This window comes from Drosophila yakuba, chromosome 2R, assembly GCF_016746365.2.
Source record: "Drosophila yakuba strain Tai18E2 chromosome 2R, Prin_Dyak_Tai18E2_2.1, whole genome shotgun sequence".
Classification (NCBI taxonomy): Eukaryota; Metazoa; Arthropoda; class Insecta; order Diptera; family Drosophilidae; genus Drosophila; species Drosophila yakuba.
Window position 1 is genome coordinate 22,819,887 of NC_052528.2, and position 18,194 is coordinate 22,838,080.

At 51.4% G+C, this 18,194-nt stretch overlaps 1 protein-coding gene across 2 annotated transcripts; it reads left to right on the forward strand.

Annotated features, from left to right (window-relative positions):
* The first annotated feature begins 1,409 nt into the window (after positions 1 to 1,409).
* Positions 1,410 to 17,373, forward strand: LOC6532021 (protein CBFA2T3). Of its 2 annotated transcripts, XM_039372399.2 has the most exons (7): positions 1,410 to 1,832; positions 10,977 to 11,223; positions 12,422 to 12,427; positions 14,320 to 15,653; positions 15,717 to 15,896; positions 15,955 to 16,080; positions 16,191 to 17,373. In XM_039372399.2, the coding sequence occupies exons 1-7, from the start codon at positions 1,830 to 1,832 to the stop codon at positions 16,551 to 16,553; spliced, it is 2,259 nt and encodes a 752-aa protein (XP_039228333.1). In that variant the 5' UTR covers positions 1,410 to 1,829; the 3' UTR covers positions 16,554 to 17,373. The 2 variants fall into 2 exon arrangements, with proteins under 2 accessions (XP_039228333.1, XP_039228334.1); XM_039372400.2 differs by lacking the exon at positions 12,422 to 12,427.
* The last annotated feature ends 821 nt before the right edge of the window (positions 17,374 to 18,194 follow it).

The following is an 18,194-nucleotide window of genomic DNA, read 5'->3' on the forward strand; positions in this document are numbered from 1 at the left end:
TCGCCTAATGGCGTTTTACATTATTTGCCGCCTGATGCTGCTCTTCCGACGACGACGACGACGACGACGACTTCGCTGCCATGGCCAACTGCTACCAAGTAGTAAAAGAAGCGGCCTTCCGCCCACCACCCAGCACCACCCAACTCCACCCCCTGGATTTTCCGAGCACGGAGTGCCAAATATGCCCTCTCTGTCGCTCCACGTTCAAGTTTGTGGTTTGGGGTGTTAGGGTTTTCGGTTGTGGCAAGTTTTGGCCCATGGAGGGGCGGGGAATCCGGGGAGCTGCGGCTGCTGGACAAGATGAATGGCCACTTATTGGCCAAAGCGGGTTTTGTTTAAATTGCGGTGGTCAATTTGTAGGAATGTATTGAAACGTCTTCGCAGGCGTAGATTGATGGAGCCACCAGATGGCATGGCCCCAGGGACAGATGTGTCAATCGGTGGCTAATTGCCAGCGGAATGGGTTGACCAACTGGATTGGGACCATAGGTATAGCACCCTAAGCTGCAAGCTGAATTTGAAGTTAGTTAGTTCAGCTTAAGTTCATTATACTCACCTCTCATGGAATAGTTTCTCCCCTGCGCATCTGGTAGTTTCCTGCCCAAATGAACCCCTATGATTGGGTGTATTCCCAGGGATTAGGAAAGCGAATGCACTAACGACGAGCAAATGTGTATCCTCACCACCTCCCGCACTAATTGCTCTTGAACGCTGATCTCTGTTGAGCCCGGGATGCGACCACTTCCAATTGGAGATCCCGCATGGCAGCGAACCGCGCCGAATCGCTTCCCATTTGCCACTTCACGTGGTTCACGTGGTTGGGGTGGACCAGAGTCGGGTTGGGGGTGGACCCACTGAGCAGTTGACATGGTGTGAACACTCGCATAAGGCCCACTTTCCCGCTGGCAGGGGAATCCCCAAAAAGGGGGGGAGAATTGGCTGGCAATTTATTTAAATATCGGCACGCAGTTGGGCGCTGAGCTGAAGGAGCTGAGCTGAAGACCGAGGCCAGTGCCAAGTGGAATGCCAAGGCAGAGCAGTGGAGTAAATGCGAAACAAGCTGCTGTGCTGCTGTCGAAAAGGAATTTTTCAGCTGCCTCTCAGGCAGATTGTTCCAAGTGGAGGGAGCAGGGAGGAGGGGCGTCTGAGTTCGGCAGCAGCTGATGTTAATAGCCCAGCGGGCCAGCGAATGTCTGCCTGCCTGCCCTGCTGCCAGTTTCGGTGGTAGAGCGGGCAGAGCGGGCAGAGCGGCACAGCCGGAACAGCTGTTCCATGTGCAAACGCGCAGGCGCCTCGAATCCCGAATCCGATGCGGATGCCAGCCGCCGTCCGAATGGCGCTCGGATTGCCGAGCGGAGCGGTCGAACATGTGCTACCTGGTCCGCAGCAGAGCAGCAGAGCAGCCAGTCGCCTCACAAACAAACGCCACTTTCGACTGGACGGACGTGCTCAGCTCCGCGGCAACTCTCAGTTGTGTCAGTTCGCAGTGAAGTTCGCAGTTCGAATCGCATCCGAGATACTCGCGTGTGCCAACCCGCAGATACTTTCGCATCCATTCAGTTTTAGCTACAGCTGTAGATTGCGTTTCTGCATCCGATTCAGAGGCAGATTGTGAGCCAGTCGCTTGCCGCAACTCCGAGATGCCGGTTCGCGTTTCGCGCTGCCGCCGCCGTTCCGACAATGATTCGTTGGTAAACAATAACACTAACGCCAAGTGCTAGGTCCAGCGAAAGTATCTCGCAGATACAACTACTGCAATACTACACCATACTACTAAATCAACCCAGAAGATACACTCCAGCATCTACGAGCAGCAGCGATCTGCCAAAATGGTGAGTCCATGCAAATTGTATCTCGACGTATCTCGATGAACATGAGCTACGGCCAACACATGTTGATTGCGGCCAGCTGTCCTCCGCCACTCAAGCACTCAAAGTGTCTTTGGCCTTAAGGAGAGCACACACATCTGCACACACACACACACATACAGAGACAGATGTATCTACACATGGTCGCATCTGTTTTTTATCTGTTCCTTGGGCAACACAACTGTGTAGCTCAAGCGAATTGCAGATACGAATTCGTTTGTCGTTTGTCAAGTGCTCGAATAATAGTTTAAGACGCCACACGTTGCGAGGAGGGAAATCTCGTTTTCCCTCTACTTCCTCCGTTCAGTTTCGCTGCTTTGTCAGTTCCACGTGCGAAATTATAAATTATTTGCCCGCTTTTTGCCGCTTTTTGGATGGCAGGGGGCAACATCCAGTGGGTATTTGGTCCATGACTTTGCCCGCCGCCGCCGCCGTCTGTTTCTGATGGCCTTGTGCGCCGCGCCGCGTTCCCAACAGAAACAGAACTTCCAACTGCAAATAATTGCAGCTGGCTGCCATGTGTCGCCGCTCCGGATCTGCTGCCTCCACCGTCTGTCGATTCCATCTGCTGCTACATATCTACAGCTACAGCCGTATATCAGTGGTCGCACCCCGAGCTCTGGTGGCCAAACAGCCTCCATCTGGGAACTGGGTACTGGTAAATGGTAACTGGTAACTGGAAACTGAGTACTAGTAACTGGTAACTGGGAAGTCACTTCCCTCTGGGTAGGAAACCCTCGCCCAGATGGGCCTTTTCCAGCCCACAGTTTATGGTTGGCAGTAAAGTTTTGAGTGCCGCCAGGGCTAATTGATTGCGCTATCAGCTGAATCAGTCCCTTAAAAAGCGAATTTTCACCAGGCATTACAAGTTTCATTACTGGAAGAACCAAGCTATTCAAAAATTAGAAATATATTCCAGAGCAGATGCTGTTCTCTGATTTCAATAAGCAATAATCATCTTGAATCCTCAATTCTTGATTCAAATGCTCGCATTATCTGCTGGTTTGATCTGGCGATCTTCCGTGGTGGTGACTCATTCTGGAAATCACCTGGTGGATCTGGCCTTGGCTGCTCGGCAGCTGTTGCCACTGCGGATCCAAAGGGGCAGGTGGCAGTGGAGGGATGCAGTGGAGGGATGCAGGGAGCGGGATCCGGAATGCGGACACTTGTTCGGTGTGAGGCCAGCTGCCTTTTGGCCTTTTGGCCGGCTTCTCCTTTTGGCTGCTATTGTTATGGTTTTTGGCAGTGCGGCTGCTCTTTTCTTCCGAATTCTGAATTCCACATACCATTTACCATTCACCATTTACCATATTCGATATTCCATATACCATATTCCATATTCCATCTCGACCATCTCCTTTGCATTGGCATGACACCTGCATAAACATTTTAACAGCTTGTGGACTCCGCCGAAGCGGTCTGTTTTGTATTGTGTTTTTTCTCGTTTTTTGCCGCTGCTCATTAAACAGCGCAGTGGCACCGCAAAAAAGGCGAAAAGTGCTAGTGGCAGGGCTGGGTCCTAATTGGGGGTTAGACTAATTGATACCCAGCTGTGGGCAAATGCGATAATCCAGGAGTATGTTACATATGTCACTTCGTGGATATCAACTATACAAGTTGTCTCGAAGTAGTTGTTCTACTGAGAGAAGATATTCATATGGCAATTTATGTAATCAATTTGTTAACTCTGAGATAAGAACTATTCTTTTCATTTGGAGCAACCAATCGATTTGGCCTCGAATCACTGCCATTTGAAATGCCTACGGGCCAAGTGGACAGCCTAATCGTGTTCGGCAAATAGATACAATATATTTCAGGACCAATTAGTGTCAGCAATTTAATTTTGTTTTGGCCGCTGGGCAGCTCAGCTGGCTACTGGGTAGTAATAGGCAATAGGTAATAGGTAATCGGTAATCAGCGGGCAATCAGGCATTCAACAAAGTCCTGCTAAATAATGCATGTCCTTGTGGAGAAGGGGATTACTACTCCACTGGCTGGCTGGTTGCACATGGTGATTGAATTTAAAATGGACAGCGGCGAAAAAGGGCAAAGTTATTAGCGTAATGGTCGGGGGCAAACAAAACACTGGCGAACCTGAGGCAGGTGAAAATGCACATGACAAGTGCAGCTGTTGGCATCAAATTAGCCCGCCCCCCTTCCTCCGTTTCCCATTTCCCCCCTCAATCGCCAGTCGCTATTCAACATTCAACATTCGCCATGTGCCTGCAAATCCGGGCAATCCATCAAGGGCTCAATCAATCATTAGCACTGCAAACGCAAACGCAAAGGCAAAGGCAAACTTCGGCGGGAAAGCGGAAAAGCGGGGCAGAGCGGGGCAGTGCGGGAAAACCCAAAACAAACAGAAAAACTTTGGATTTTCACACCTTTTGCAATTAAGATGCTGCCTAGACGACATTGACTAATGAGACGCCATTTTGTTTGCGGCCTGGCGCAGCTGAGCCAACAACAGACAACATGGCGATGCGATGCGATGGCGACCGGAAATAAGTCAATTTGCTTATTAGACTTGTCAGTGGATCCCCCCCCCCCCAAAGGGGAGCGGGGAGTGGAGCAGATTGGAGTACTCCGCCTGAAGCCCAAACGCAAACATTGCAAAGCACGGGTGGCATGGATTCTAAAGGGGCGAGAGGGTGGAAAAACGAAAAGAAAAGCCAAAAAATCGCGCAAATGTCACACACAGAACAGCAACTAACAGCAGTCGCCGAATGGAAAAGCGGAAAAGTGGAAAGGCGGAAAAGTGGCGAGCGGGGCTGCATACGCTTAATCGAAAAAGTCAAAAACAAAATTCGGCGTCGCTCTCATCCAGTTCAGTTTTCCTACTCCTAGTTCTTCTGCTCGCCTGGCTGCCTGCCTTTTTCCCCGTTTTTCCCCGTTTTTCCTCGTTTTTCCTCGATTTTCCTCGCCTTTTTCCACTCCGCTGTTGTGGCTTTTCCACCGCCCCGCCACTGCGGAATTGTTGGCGCTGCAAGTGGCAGCTTATTAAAAAGACGTGGGCCACAGAATGTTTTGGGGGCAAGCAAAAATGTCATAGGAAAAGCCAGCGCCAAAAAAAACAACGAATTTCTCTACGCCAGAAACAATGGGGCAAATACCATGGATACACCACAGTTTAGTTGAGTTTCGTTGGGGAAAACTATATGGGAGGTTTATATTTTCAATTGAGTGCTTGCTAAGTATACGCTTTCCCAAAGTCCGAAACTATTTCCGTGATTTGGAGGAGTCTAAATGTGTTCCTTGACCTTTTGGTGGTCCGAACTCATTATTAAAATGTTACAGTCCGTTTAACTTCCTACCTCTGTCTTTATGATAGTTTGGATACCCTAAGTAACGTGGATATCATTTTGGAAAGAGCTAGAACAGTGATTTTATGGCTCAAACCATTTACTTGTATGCCATTCGATATTCCATGAGTTGCGCTGAAATCTCCTCGCCGCCTGGCCATATATTTCAAAGTCTTAGCCATTAACCTTAGCCCGCCCACAAACGGCGCCCGTCCGGAGCTCCAGCTGCACGCCCCGTCCAGGGGCTCTTATGTTTTAAACATTCTGCCGGATCGGGACAAAAAACTGTACTGTGCACGAGAGTCCACGAGTGCCGCATGTCCAGTACAATCGCAGATGGCAGAAACGCAGACGCCAGTCGCTGGCAGGCTACCAAATACCAAGTGCCCCTGCCGGCATTTGAATTGGATTTGCCAGGCGCCACAGCGCAGCCCTAAATCTCCGGCCCAGACTGGGCTGACCTTGTCCCGCACACTCCCACATTCCAAGGAGGAGGAGGTGGTCGAGATGGTCGAGGTGGATGAGGAGCAGGAGGAGCAGGAGGAGGAGCAGGGGCGTTGGATGAGAAAGACAACGAAGCAGCTGGCACAGCTGGCGCAATATTTCTTGCCCCAGATGAAACGCAGATGATGCCGCAGATGAAGAGCAGAAGAAGATTAAGAGCAGAGGGGCAGAGGAGCAGAGGAGCAGGGTTGTAAGTTGTCAGGACACAGTTGTTTGAGCTGCTGCCTCGAGTGTCTGCCACAGATTTGTGCCAAAAAAGAGTGGCATGTGTTGCTCGTTCAAAGGGGGCAACATTCATCGATTTGGGCAATCCCCAAGTCCTGCGACTGTATCCTGTGTCCTGTGCTCGTATGCTGCTCCTATTAGACCGCCCAGGTGCTTCTGCATCCGTATCTGCATGTGTATCCGTATCTGCATGTGTATCTGTATCTGCATGTGTATCTGTATCTGCATGTGTATCTGCAACGGTCGGGCCATCGAGCGAGCAGATACAGCACACCTGCTGTCACTCGCAATTTTTAATTGAAAACGGCAGCGGTGGCACATGCTCCGCCGTCTAGAGCAGCCTTTTGGCCTAGAGACATCAGCGTCGACACGTGCCACCATGTGTTGCCATTTGCTGTTGCTGCCACTGCTGCTGTTGCTGTTGCTGCTGGCAGACAAGTTGGCAAAAACTTGAATAGCGTCACGTGCTGCTGCAAGGCTGGCAGAACGATTTTCCAATCAGAGGAGAACGAGCCACCAGCCACCAGCCAGCAGCCGCCAGCGGTGGCAGCTGGAAAATCTTCGCTTGCAACAACACAGCTCGGGAAATTGCATTCCCGCAGCAGCAGCAACTCGAGCATTGCGAGCAGCAACGAGCAGCAACTTTGCCAGCTGGCGGCCATCAGCTGCCTCGCTGGCATAATTGGGATGCCTAAATACGCTTTGCGGGCAACATGTGGCAGCCAAATGTTCTCCATGCCCCATGCCCCCCTCCCCTCTCCCCCCTTATTAAGCACATAAAGCAGTTCGTATCGGAAATAAAACAGACCATAAAGCCGATTAAGCGCGACACTCGTCCAACTGTTTTTGCCTCGTAGTTGCGGCTGCTGCTGCTGATGTTGCTGCTGCTGCTGTTTGTGCTGCTGCTGCTGATGTTGCTGTTGCCCCTGTGACAAGCCATTATCTTATTACGCCCCACACAGGCTGCAAATGAAGGGTGAATCGGGGAGAGGGGGGCGTGGCAGGAACTTTCGCACGTGCGGCCGAGTAGTGTAAAAATGCTGGTGTTGCTGTTGCCATTGTTGCCACACCCCCCACACCCCCCACCCCCCGCACCCCTTCCTGTTGCTCGTTGTCAGTCTGCGTGGCTGTGTGTGTGTGTGTGTGTGTGTGCGATGTGTAATTTAAAATGACGCCAATGCTGCGGCACGTTGCCAGCAGACACACACACCAACACACACATGCAGAGGCACTTTGGCAGACTGAGAGGCGCTTAGCAAATAGTTGACGAGGGTTGCCCCTGAACTTCCAGCCAGTCAGTGGCCAATTATGTAATCGCATTGCCATTTAATGAGCACGAATTAGGGGTGAAAACGATTCTTTTTTAGTTTGCAAATCAGCAGGGTGTCGAATTCGAACATGTGGTAAACCAATATCAGTAAAAGGATTTACCCATCTAATTAAAAACAAATATCTTAAGGGCTTAAAGAATAAGCCCTACTGAGATATATAATGAGTAGACAGAGTAAAGAATATATAAATTATACTCGTTTAATTGATAGTTCCTTTCGCTGGGAAAGTCAACAAATCGATTTTTGGGCCATAATCAAAAGCTTAGTAGTCACTTTGAGGCATTTTCTCACATCTCCATTGAAAAACGAATGTCTGTAATTGTAGTCGCCTGCCGTGCAATTAACCCCAGAACGCCGGCCGCCCACTTAACGCTAATTACCCAGAACCCAGAACGCAGAGTGCCAGAACTCCTTGAACAACCCACTTTTTCGCCTGCGCCAGCATACATTTGTAGCTCCATGTGTAATGAAGCAGCTGACGCAGCAAGTTGCAAAAAGTTTTAACTGCGAAACGATGTTGCTGCTGCACAGGTGTCGTCGCCAGTCACCATTCGCCATTCGCCATTCTCCCATCGCCAGTAATCCCTCCCAGAAGCGGGACGCGGGTCGGGCGCCACTTGCGCATAATGACGCACAATGCGGACTCTGCTGTCCGGCAGTCCACTTGTCCAGCTGTCCGGGAGTCCAACAGTCCGGTAGTCCCAGGTTGGAGTTTCGAGGTCCGAGCTCCGAGGTCCAGTTGCTTGTCATTCGCACACACACACATATGTGGCGGGGGATGGCGAGTGACGAGGGGGGCGGGGGGGCAGGGTAAATGGGCAGCTTACCGGGCAAGCACATGCAGCTGTGCTGTGATTTCCCATCCACCCCCCACCTCCCTCCTCCCTCCTCCTGCTCAGCTGGCCTTCAACCCCCGGAAAAACCGACTCCCCATTTTCCACATCCTTTGTTGTTGTTATTTCAGTTGGCGCGCCTTTTCGTTAACCACTCCTCGTCCTTTTTAACCAGCTTTCCTACAATCTGTGTGTGCTTGTGTGTGTGTGGGAGTGTGCCTGTGTGTGTGGGTGTTTTTGTTAGCAAAAGGGATAAAAGTATAAAATGCTTTGGTGTCCAGCGGCCAGTCTCCCGCCACTGGGAATTAAATGAATGTCGCTTAAAATGTGTCCTTTGTTTTTTACGATTTCCGCCAGCCTAATTGAAAATTATGCAGCGAAAATATATGGTGCCGTTGGCCTTCATTTGTCAAATCGTCGAGCAGGGGCTGCTAATAGTCCTGCAAGTGAAGTGATGACTACTATAGAAGATGCCACCGCTTGTGGCAAGATGTGGGTAGTGGGGCAGTTCCAGAGTAATCATCAAAATCAAAAGGCTGAATTGTTTTAACTTCAAAAGGAAACACGCACCTTAACTCACAGAGGTGTGCAAATTTCCAACTCAGAATGGAAACCGCATCCCAATAAATGGGATTCCTTGATGACTGGGTACATGTGTGCCCATAAATCACGCCATTGATATGCCCCCAAAAGTGAGTGCGTAATTGGGCTTCTATCCCACTGTGCTGCCTCCGTTTAAATAATTACTTTTCCTCTTGGCAATTTCGCCGGCAGCCGTCGCAGCCTCCGTCTCTACCCCATTTCCCCCCCAAATCCAGGATCCTGGATTCTGGATCCTGCAGCCTGGATCCCGCTCCTTCCTGCCGCTTCACATTCAGCTACAGCTACAGCTTCGGCTTCAGCTGGCCCAAGTTTTGTGGGAAAAACTTCTGCGGGCGACATTTTCCATTTTGCTGCGATGGAAGCTTGTGAGGCTCCCGGCTCTTTGAAGTGCTTGCCTTACACTGGACGAGGCCGAGGACGAGGAGGGGATTGGGGGTTTGGGTGAACTGGGGGCGCCTTCTGGCGACGACAGGCGACAGCTGCTTGAGCGACAACGACACGACTGCTCCTGACATTTGATTCATTCGTCATAGCCAGGGCCAAAGGCGGCAGCTGCCGGCTATTAAGTGAGTCAGAACCACCACCACCACCACTACGAATATCCATTCCCCTCCAGCGGCATCCCATTCCACCCACTTCCCAATTAAGCTCACCTGCCGCCTTTCACAAACACTTGTTGTTTGCCTCGCCATCACCACCACCCACTACCACTTCCACTTCCATCTCCACCGCCTCACGCATGTTTTGTCTGCCTGTTTTTTGCGAACTGTGGAAAGACCTCGCTGCAAAACACTTGTCAAGTGTTCCCGCCACTGGGGGATAGCAGAAGATCCCATCCAATGGGACTTTCCCAGCGGAGTGGGAATAGGGGCTGGGTCGTCATTAGTCGGCCCTCAGTTTGGCGAACGGCGAACGGCAGCTGGCGGCGTGTCAAGTGTTTGTTTTTAATAGAATTTCATTTGCGGCATTTGAGTGTAATTTCGCTCTGATGCCAAACAGCTGCTGCCACTGCCCCCCGCTGCACACCCTCCCCCCTCTGCAAAGGGGGGCTGAGGTATCCCCACTCGATTGTAAATATTGCCGGCCGCGACGATTGACTTTAAACAATTGCTCTAAACATTTCTTGCACCTCGAACGGCGGGCAGAGATTGATCGAAAACATGAATGAAACTGAGCAGGTTTTTCCGCCTTTCCAGCGGCTTTTCTCCGTGTTTTCCCCCTCTCCCCCCCTCCTGCCAGCTACCTTGCTTACACGAAAGCATGGCAAGCTGCACAAACTCCCACAGTCCGCAAAGGTATTTACATATTTTAGTGATAAAAATCAACACAAAAATGCTCCCCTCATGCGAGCTGGACATGAACAACTTTCAGGTGGGGAGTGTGGAAAGATGGGTGGTTGCGTGGTGCGTCGAGTGGGTGGATTGTGGCTGGCTCGTGGGTGGTGGGTGGATGGTGGTTGTGCGGCCGGAACTGCCAGGGAAGTGGGTCGCAGTGGTGGGTAAACAGGAAGCGCAGTGTCGAGTCAATTAGCAAGGCTGCGTTCCCGATCTCGATTGGGATTTCTCCCCTTTGAGAAATCGGCCAGGTTTCCCCATGGCTTTTCATTTAGTCGGCCGCCGCGAGTGAAAAGTTCTTCGACTCAATTACGAAACAGGTGTCTACGGCGTGCGGACTGCTGGCAGCTGTCGGCATTCTTTGACTGCAAATTGGTTTTGGTCTGCGCCATTTGGAGGCCAGAAAAAAAGGCCGAGAATTTGTAGAATATTGATAGATACCATATTAGTTGCTGCACAAAGGTGCGCCCATTGTTAAAGCAAAGTAGTTGCTTAAAATCCTTTTTTGGGGCAACTCTCAAGTGCAAAGCATGAGGATGAAGGACTGCTAAGAGTCCTTTAAGGCAGCTGGTTTGTGTTGAATGGCAAGTGAATATTTAAAATAATCGCACTTAAGCGCCTCTAAAATGAAAGCAATTTGGCCAAATTAAAGCGGCAGCTGTTCTTTCCTCTCGAAGCGAACAAAAGCCCAAGGTCTCCGCCTTTGAAAGTGTATTTCGGTATTGCGGGTGCGCCCAATTTGCATGTCAGACAACCATTTAATCAAATTGAAATCAAATAAGTTGAAAACATAATGTGAGAACTTTGTCACTTGATGTTTTCGTCTATCGCCCGGATCCTGGGAACCAGAAAACCTGCAGCCTGGCAACCTGCACAGTCTGCCGTCTAAATTAGCTGGGTGTGGGCACCAGCTCCTCCCCACATAGTATCTCTTCTAGTAAACCACCCAGCTAACCACTTCCCCTCCTGCTTCCAGATGGCGCTCGACGGCAAGGCGATAATTAAGGAGGAGATTACCGACAAGGACGCCTACGACGCAGCTGCGGCGGCGGCAGCGGCGGTGGCAGCGGGTGCCGCTCTGGCGGTGGCCTCCGCCGCGGCCGTCCAGGTGCCACCCGCGTCATCGTCCACGGCGGGATCAGCGTCAGCGGCAGCCGCCGCGGCCACCAACAACACAACATCGGCGGCAGCCACAGCGGCGGCAATTAGTCGTCGGCTTAAAGGTGAGTGGAGCACATTAAGTAGACTGCACTGCGAGAAAAGAACGGGGCGAAAGTTGTGCGCATTGTAACAGGGAACTAGTTTTACAGGCTACTTAAATATATATAATTAGTGACTACTAGTGGTAGTTATCAATGCCAAAGCAAGCTACTTAGGGTAACAAGCTTAAAGTGCAGGATGACCACGTTTATGATTGAGCACTTGAAGTGGCAGTGTACGTTCAAAATCCCCAATATTTATAGCTGTTTACTTGATGGTGTGAACCTGAGCAGCTGTACGTGCTCCGCCATCCTTTAAACTGGGCCCAGATCCCAGTTCTCAGCTCCCAGTTACCAGCTCCCAGTTACCAGCTCCACTTTGAGTTCCATCTGGAACTGCACATCAGAGCATTTCGGATTCGTTACTTTTAAATGGTTTTTGGTTTTCCGAACCGAACTGAACCGAACAGGGACCACAGGCCGCAGTCTGCCGGCTTCACGAGTGTATGGGAATGAAAAAGGCCAAAAGCATTTGCTAGTTTCCACCGCACCCCAAAACTCTTCCTCCAAAAAAATAAAAAAGGAGGAGGAGGAAAAAACGGCAACCGCTGCTGGCATTGTTCCCAGCATCAGACCAGCATTTTGTTGCCTGCTTTAGAGCAGGGGCGTCGGAAAAGGGGATCATTGCGGATTGTCCGGATTCTGTGGACTACCTGCGCCTGTTCCCAGGCAAATGATGTGTGGCCCGGCATTTAAGTCGCTTGAATTTCTTTCCTTTCACCAGCAATTAGCATTTTCCGGGCAAACACAGCTCTCAACTGTGTGTGTGTGCCTCCCAGTTGCCCACTTGCCCGCTCCGCTGCCGATGATAATCAGAAGCAGTGCATGATGAATATTTGCCAAAATGATTGTTTTCCCAAATGACTATGCCAGCAACAGCAATGACAGCAGCAGCAGCAGCAGCAACAGCAACAACAGCAACATCAGCACCACCAACAACAAACTAAACTTGCCAACGTTTCGTTTTGTGCGCTCGACTGCAATCTATGGGACGCAGCTGTGCAAATTCTGTTGCCCACATAGACACACAGCACCCATACATACACACACAGGGACGCACACACACACACACACACAGTTGCATGTTGCTGGGCTGGGACCACGCTGCGTATACGTAACCTTAAATCGATGGAGGGAGCTCATGGAGCTGGCAAATGTTGGGCCAGCAGTCGAAACCACCCGAGTCCTCCGCTCGAAACATTATGTTTTAGAAAATATGTGAATTGTCAACACAGAATTTTCGTAAATAGTTTTTCGGTTTTGCGTGGGGTTTTTCTTGGCAGCAGCTGCCACTCGGCCAGCAACTTTGGGTCAGCAGTTGAGGCTTTCCCGCAACAGGACCAAACCAAAACAAACCGAAACTTTTAAGCCCGGTCAAGTGCAATATTTTACAATTGTACACCACACCAGGCGGAGCAAAAGGGATGTGGCAATGGCCAATTAAACCCGGAAAAACGAAGGGATGGAGGGGGGAGGGGGGCAGCATGTGATCCATCATTGTCTATGCTTGGCGTTTGATAAGAGCCGCCGAGTCGGTTGACTGATGCCTCCAACTCCAACTCCGACTCCACCACGACCATCTGTATCCGCATCCGTGTGTCTGCCATCTCCCATTCGTTTGGCAGTGGAGGTGGCTCTGGGTGGTCGTGTGGCCCTTCGATTGGCAAGGCGGTGGCGTGCCTGAATGGCTGTGAAAACACAGCCAGTTGCAGCTGTATCCACAATCATTATCACAAAAGCAAACTGTGCAGCAGCCGCACGGCAGCAACAGCAGCAACAGCAGCAGCAGCAGTAGCAACAGCATCAGCATCAGCGGCAACATCAACTGACTGCCATTCCCATCGTCGTTGTCGTCATCATCGTGCTCATCATCATGGTCATCAGCAACATTCGCCGCCCACAATGTCTGTCAGCCACCATCTAGCCACCCATTCACCCACCAACCCACCGAACCACCACACCACCGAAGCAGCGACCCACACCCATAAACAATTTCCATTAGCTTGTGCAAACAAAGTTTGTGTGTGTTTGGTCGTTACAGGCGACAAATGTGTCCTAAGCCTTTTATTTTGTGCCAAATGCTTGCCACATTTCAGGAATTCGGGAAAGTAAGCGACTTCTATGTTGCAACATTGATAGCAAGAATTTGTATGCAGCACAGACCCTGCAAATAGGTTGAAAATACATGCAAATAGTTGGTTTTTAAAGGACTAACTATACATGGTTATAAAAAGTTCATGTCCTATGTATGTGCCATTTAAAAGACTAAAAGTTATTTTACTTTATTATTTCCTACTGAGCAAGAACCCTTTCCAAATGCTGAAACCAATTCACTTTGCCACCATTTCGTCGCCTGACAATGAGTTTCCCAGCAGCTTCTATGTCCAGCTGCGTCCTGCGGATTTGCGTTAAGCTTTCATTTTTGAGCTACACCATCGCTTGGCAGGATCATGGTTGGCTGCGATGGGACAGCACGTACCGCAGAGCACCCACATGCTCCCACATCCACCCACATCCTTTCACATCCTCCCACTCGTCCACTCGTCCTGCAATTAGTGCGTTATGTGGTGCTTGATTTGCTTGCCTGACTGGGCCCAAACCACACACACACAGCACACACACAGCACACTTGGCAAGGGCCAAAAATGTTTGCTAATTTATTTCCCATGTTCAAACAAATTTGTTAATGCCGGCCGGCAGTTGGTCTGGTTTGTAGTGAGCCTGGTATGTAGCATCCAGCATCCAGTATGCAGTATCCACTATCCAGTATGTAGTATCCAGTATCCCGTGTGTAGTGGGTTGTATGTTGTGTGTAGTTGCGCAGTTGACCAGATCTGTGGGACAAGTGCCGTAGCTTGTTGTGGTTAGGTGGCACATATATAATATTTCCGTTCCTCGGTTTCGGCTAATGCATTTGTAATGCGCCTGGGCTGCACATCCTGTCCTGGTCTCCAACTTGGACTTGGACTTGTTTCCCATGTTCCAGGATGAACATGCAACTAACCACTTGTCCTCCTCCTTCTCCTCCTCTCTTTTCACCACCACCACCAACGAAAACAGCCAGCAGCAGCGGCGGGGACAAGAGCTCCTCCTCATCCTCGAGCAGCAAGGACAGCAGCAGCCACACCTCCAGCAGCAGGAGCGAGCGGGACAGGGAGAGGGAGCGGGAGCGCGAGCGGGATCGCCTCTGCCGCACTCCGCCGGACTCGCCGCCGGACAGCTCTCGCAGCCTGGCCCCCCGATCGCCCCACTCCCCTCTACAGTTGCACCAGCGACCGCAGCGCAACGCCAGCGTTTCGCCGGTGGTCAATGGCTGCTCCTCGGGCGGCGGAGGCGTGGGATCCTCCGGCACCTCGCCCACACCCACACCGGGCAGTCAGCACGCCGCCTCCTTGGCCGCAGCCGCCGCCGCCGCAGCAGCCGCCCATGTGGAGCAGGCGCGTCTGGTGGCCAAGATGCGCAAGTTCCTGGGCGCCCTCGTTCAGTTCTCCCAGGAGCTGGGACAGCCGGAGGTCAGCGAGCGGGTGCGCGCCCTGGTGCTGTCCCTCTGCAGCGGCAGCATCTCCGTGGAGGAGTTCCGGCTGGCCCTGCAGGAGGCCATCAATCTGCCACTGCGGCCGTACGTGGTGCCGCTGCTGAAGAACAGCATCGCCCTGGTGCAGCGGGAGATCCTGGCCCTGGCCAGGGCCACCAACCAATCCGCCCTGCAGTACGTGACCAACAACGAGCAGGCGGTAATGGAGTTCGCGCCCCACGGAGTGGCCAGCGCCGAGTTCGGGGACATATTCATCCAGCTGGAGGCGCCCACATCAAACGGCAGCAGTGCGGTCTTCAAGCGCCGCTCCTCCGACTCCATGATGGAGCACGGCGGCCACAACGGCCTGCAGGAGTGGAGCGAGTACATGGCCAGCGGTGGCGCCGGCTATCCTCCGCCGCCCAGCAAGCGCCTCACCCTGCATCCCGCCCACTCGGTGGTGGCCTACGGGGACTACGGCGTCTCCTCCGCGGAAGGACTCCCCTCGGCGGCGGCCTTCATGCAGCGCGACGAACGGGATCTGCGGATGAGCGAGGCGCAGGCCAGGCACGCTGCCCCGCCCCCGAGGGCGGCAAACCCACAGCCCCAGCCCCAGCCCAATCCCAATGCAGCTGCCGCCGGTGCTCCGGGAGCGGGTGGCGAGGAGGAGTGGAAGAACATCCACACCATGCTCAACTGCATCTCCGCCATGGTGGACAAGACGAAGCGCGCCATCACGATCCTCCAGCAGCGGGGCATCGAGCCGCAGCATCCCAACAGCGGCCAGGAGGTCACCCCGGCTGCCATGGCGGAGCTGCGCCGCCAGACGGAGGAGAAGGTCGCCGAGTTCAAGCGGAATGCCGAGGATGCAGTGACACAGGTGAGGCACCATCCCCTTTTGTTTAGGTATTTTTTTGTTAAATGACACCATAATCCTCTCCAGGTGAAGCGGCAAGCTGTCATTGAAATCCAGCGGGCAGTGGTGGCTGCTGAGACGCGGGCTGCGGAGATCATGACCCAGGAACGCCTGCGCATGGAGAAGTTCTTCATGGAGATGAGCCGCCATTCCAGCGGAGAGCGGGATCTGGACAACAAGTCGCCCTCGATGCCCAGTGCTCAGAATGTAAGTGCACTTAACTGGTTAATTAATACCTAGTTTTTCAACTTTCAACCACTTTCAGGGCAGCAATCTGCAGCAGCAGTGCTGGAACTGCGGCCGCAAGGCCACGGAGACCTGTTCAGGTTGCAACATGGCCCGATACTGCAGCGCCTCGTGCCAATACAGGGATTGGGATAGTCACCATCAGGTGGGTGCTTTATTATTATACCAAATACTATTTTAACTTGATTGCCCAGGGATTTCCTCCTGTACTCCGTTGGTAGCTACTTTATGATCGCCTATTTCTGTGCTTTCCAGGTGTGTGGCAACTCCCGGGCCAGTGAGCTGAGCGCCAAGCACCTGCACTCGGCCAGCAACCTGAGTCTGCGCAACGCGATGGCCACCCGCTCACCACCCACTCCCAACTCGGCGGCCCACCTGCAGGCGGCGGCGGCAGCTGCTGCGGCTGCTGCAGCAGGAGCCCGTGAAGCGGGCAGTGCTCCAGTTGGAGGACCTGGGGCAGGAGTAGCCGGCGGTGCGGCAGCGGGAGGTGGCGGTCAGTCCGGCGGCGGAGGAGGAGGCGGTGGAGGAGGAGGAGGAGGTGGCGGTGGATCTGCGGCTGCTGCTGTGGCCGCCGCCACTCCAGGTGCGCTGGTGGCCAACGGGTTGGGCTCCAAATGACGCATTCGCATGATGAAACCCAAGAAGAAGTACTTGTGCTAGTCAAATTAAAGGGGGTGAACCACGAAACCATATACACACACTTAAAAGTATGCAGCTAATATAGAGTTATCCAAAAACCAAAAACGAGGGAAGATGATGAAGTAGATGATGCTTAACATCCAGAATTCAGAATCGCATAATTAGATACAGATTGATGTGCATTTTCACTAAAGTTTATACATTACAACGTTTCAAGAAGGTCAACGTAATGAGCGGGTCGAATTAAATGGGTTGAAAATCCAAAGGAAGAAAACCAATATTAATTACTCACAAATCTCACAAAACATTTTACGGAATTTATGCAGCAATTCTCAGCCTGTGACTTAATGTATGAAATCGCATTTTTACCATCAGCACTTCGCGCAAGAATCACATAAATATTAATAACAATATGTGCACACTAATAAGGAATTACATAAGCAAGCAAAAACATTTAAATCAAATCAAGAAGCAGTGAAATTCTGTAAGTAATTCTGTATTCTGTGTAAGCAGCCCAAAGCGAGTAAAGAGAAAAACAAAAAACTGAACATAGTAGATTTTATTAATAAAATACAATACAGTATATTACTACGGATATGATTACGATTATGGCTAATTTATTGATCGAGTTTAATTTATTGATTAGTATTTATTGTACTCCCTAAACTAAACCTAAAACCTAAATGTACTTTTATCATAAACAAATACCAAGTAAATGTTAAACCTACAAAAACGCGGGCCGCAAGGCTCCGGCAAACGAAAACCAAGAAACCCAAGAAATAAAGTGTTTTAAACCAAACCGAAAACGAAGTTGAAGTTGAAGTTGAAGTCTCGATTCCCATTTCCAAATGTGAATTAGAAAATAACATTTCGATTGGCAGCCTAAAAGAAGGCCATGAAAAGCGCATTAGTGTGAGGCGGGTGTGCGCCTGAGAGTGTGCTACAAAACCACAAACTACTGTGATGAAATTTCAATTATCGTCACTCAGCTGTGTGCTCCCTGTCGGTGTGCGTATGTAAGTATCTGTGTGAGCGCCAGGGTGAGTATCTGCGTCTGTGTGTGTGTGCATGTATGGCACACCTGCTGCTGTCGCATTGCAAGCGAGCAAGCAAAAGCTCGTTAGTCCCCCTCCTTTACTTCCAAGGACGCCCACAACATTTGTTGCACACGCACACACATGGCCTGCGGCTACCCACCCACTCACACACACACACACACACACACACAGACAGCAACACTCGCACACACCAACACTCGCAGAGGGGCAGCAGCTTGCCTTGGCTTTGCCTTTGTCTGGATGCTGTGCGCTTTTTTGCAACCCTTCAGCCTTCAGCCAACAACAATGATGATGATGATGGTGGCATTTGCTACCTGAGTGATTTCCTAAAGCACTGCTCCACTCCACTACCCTCCCTTCCCCCTGCTGCCACTACCAATACCACTACCACTTCCGGTTGCGAGTGGGATTCACATGCACATTCAAATGGCTGCACGTCCAGCTCGCATGTGCTACCATTTCCATCTCCCGGGGAGTGCTCCAGTCCCCGGCCATTCCCCACTCGATTACCCCTTTGTGCCGGCCAGCCTTTAGTTGGCTTCTATTTAACATGCAGTTATCG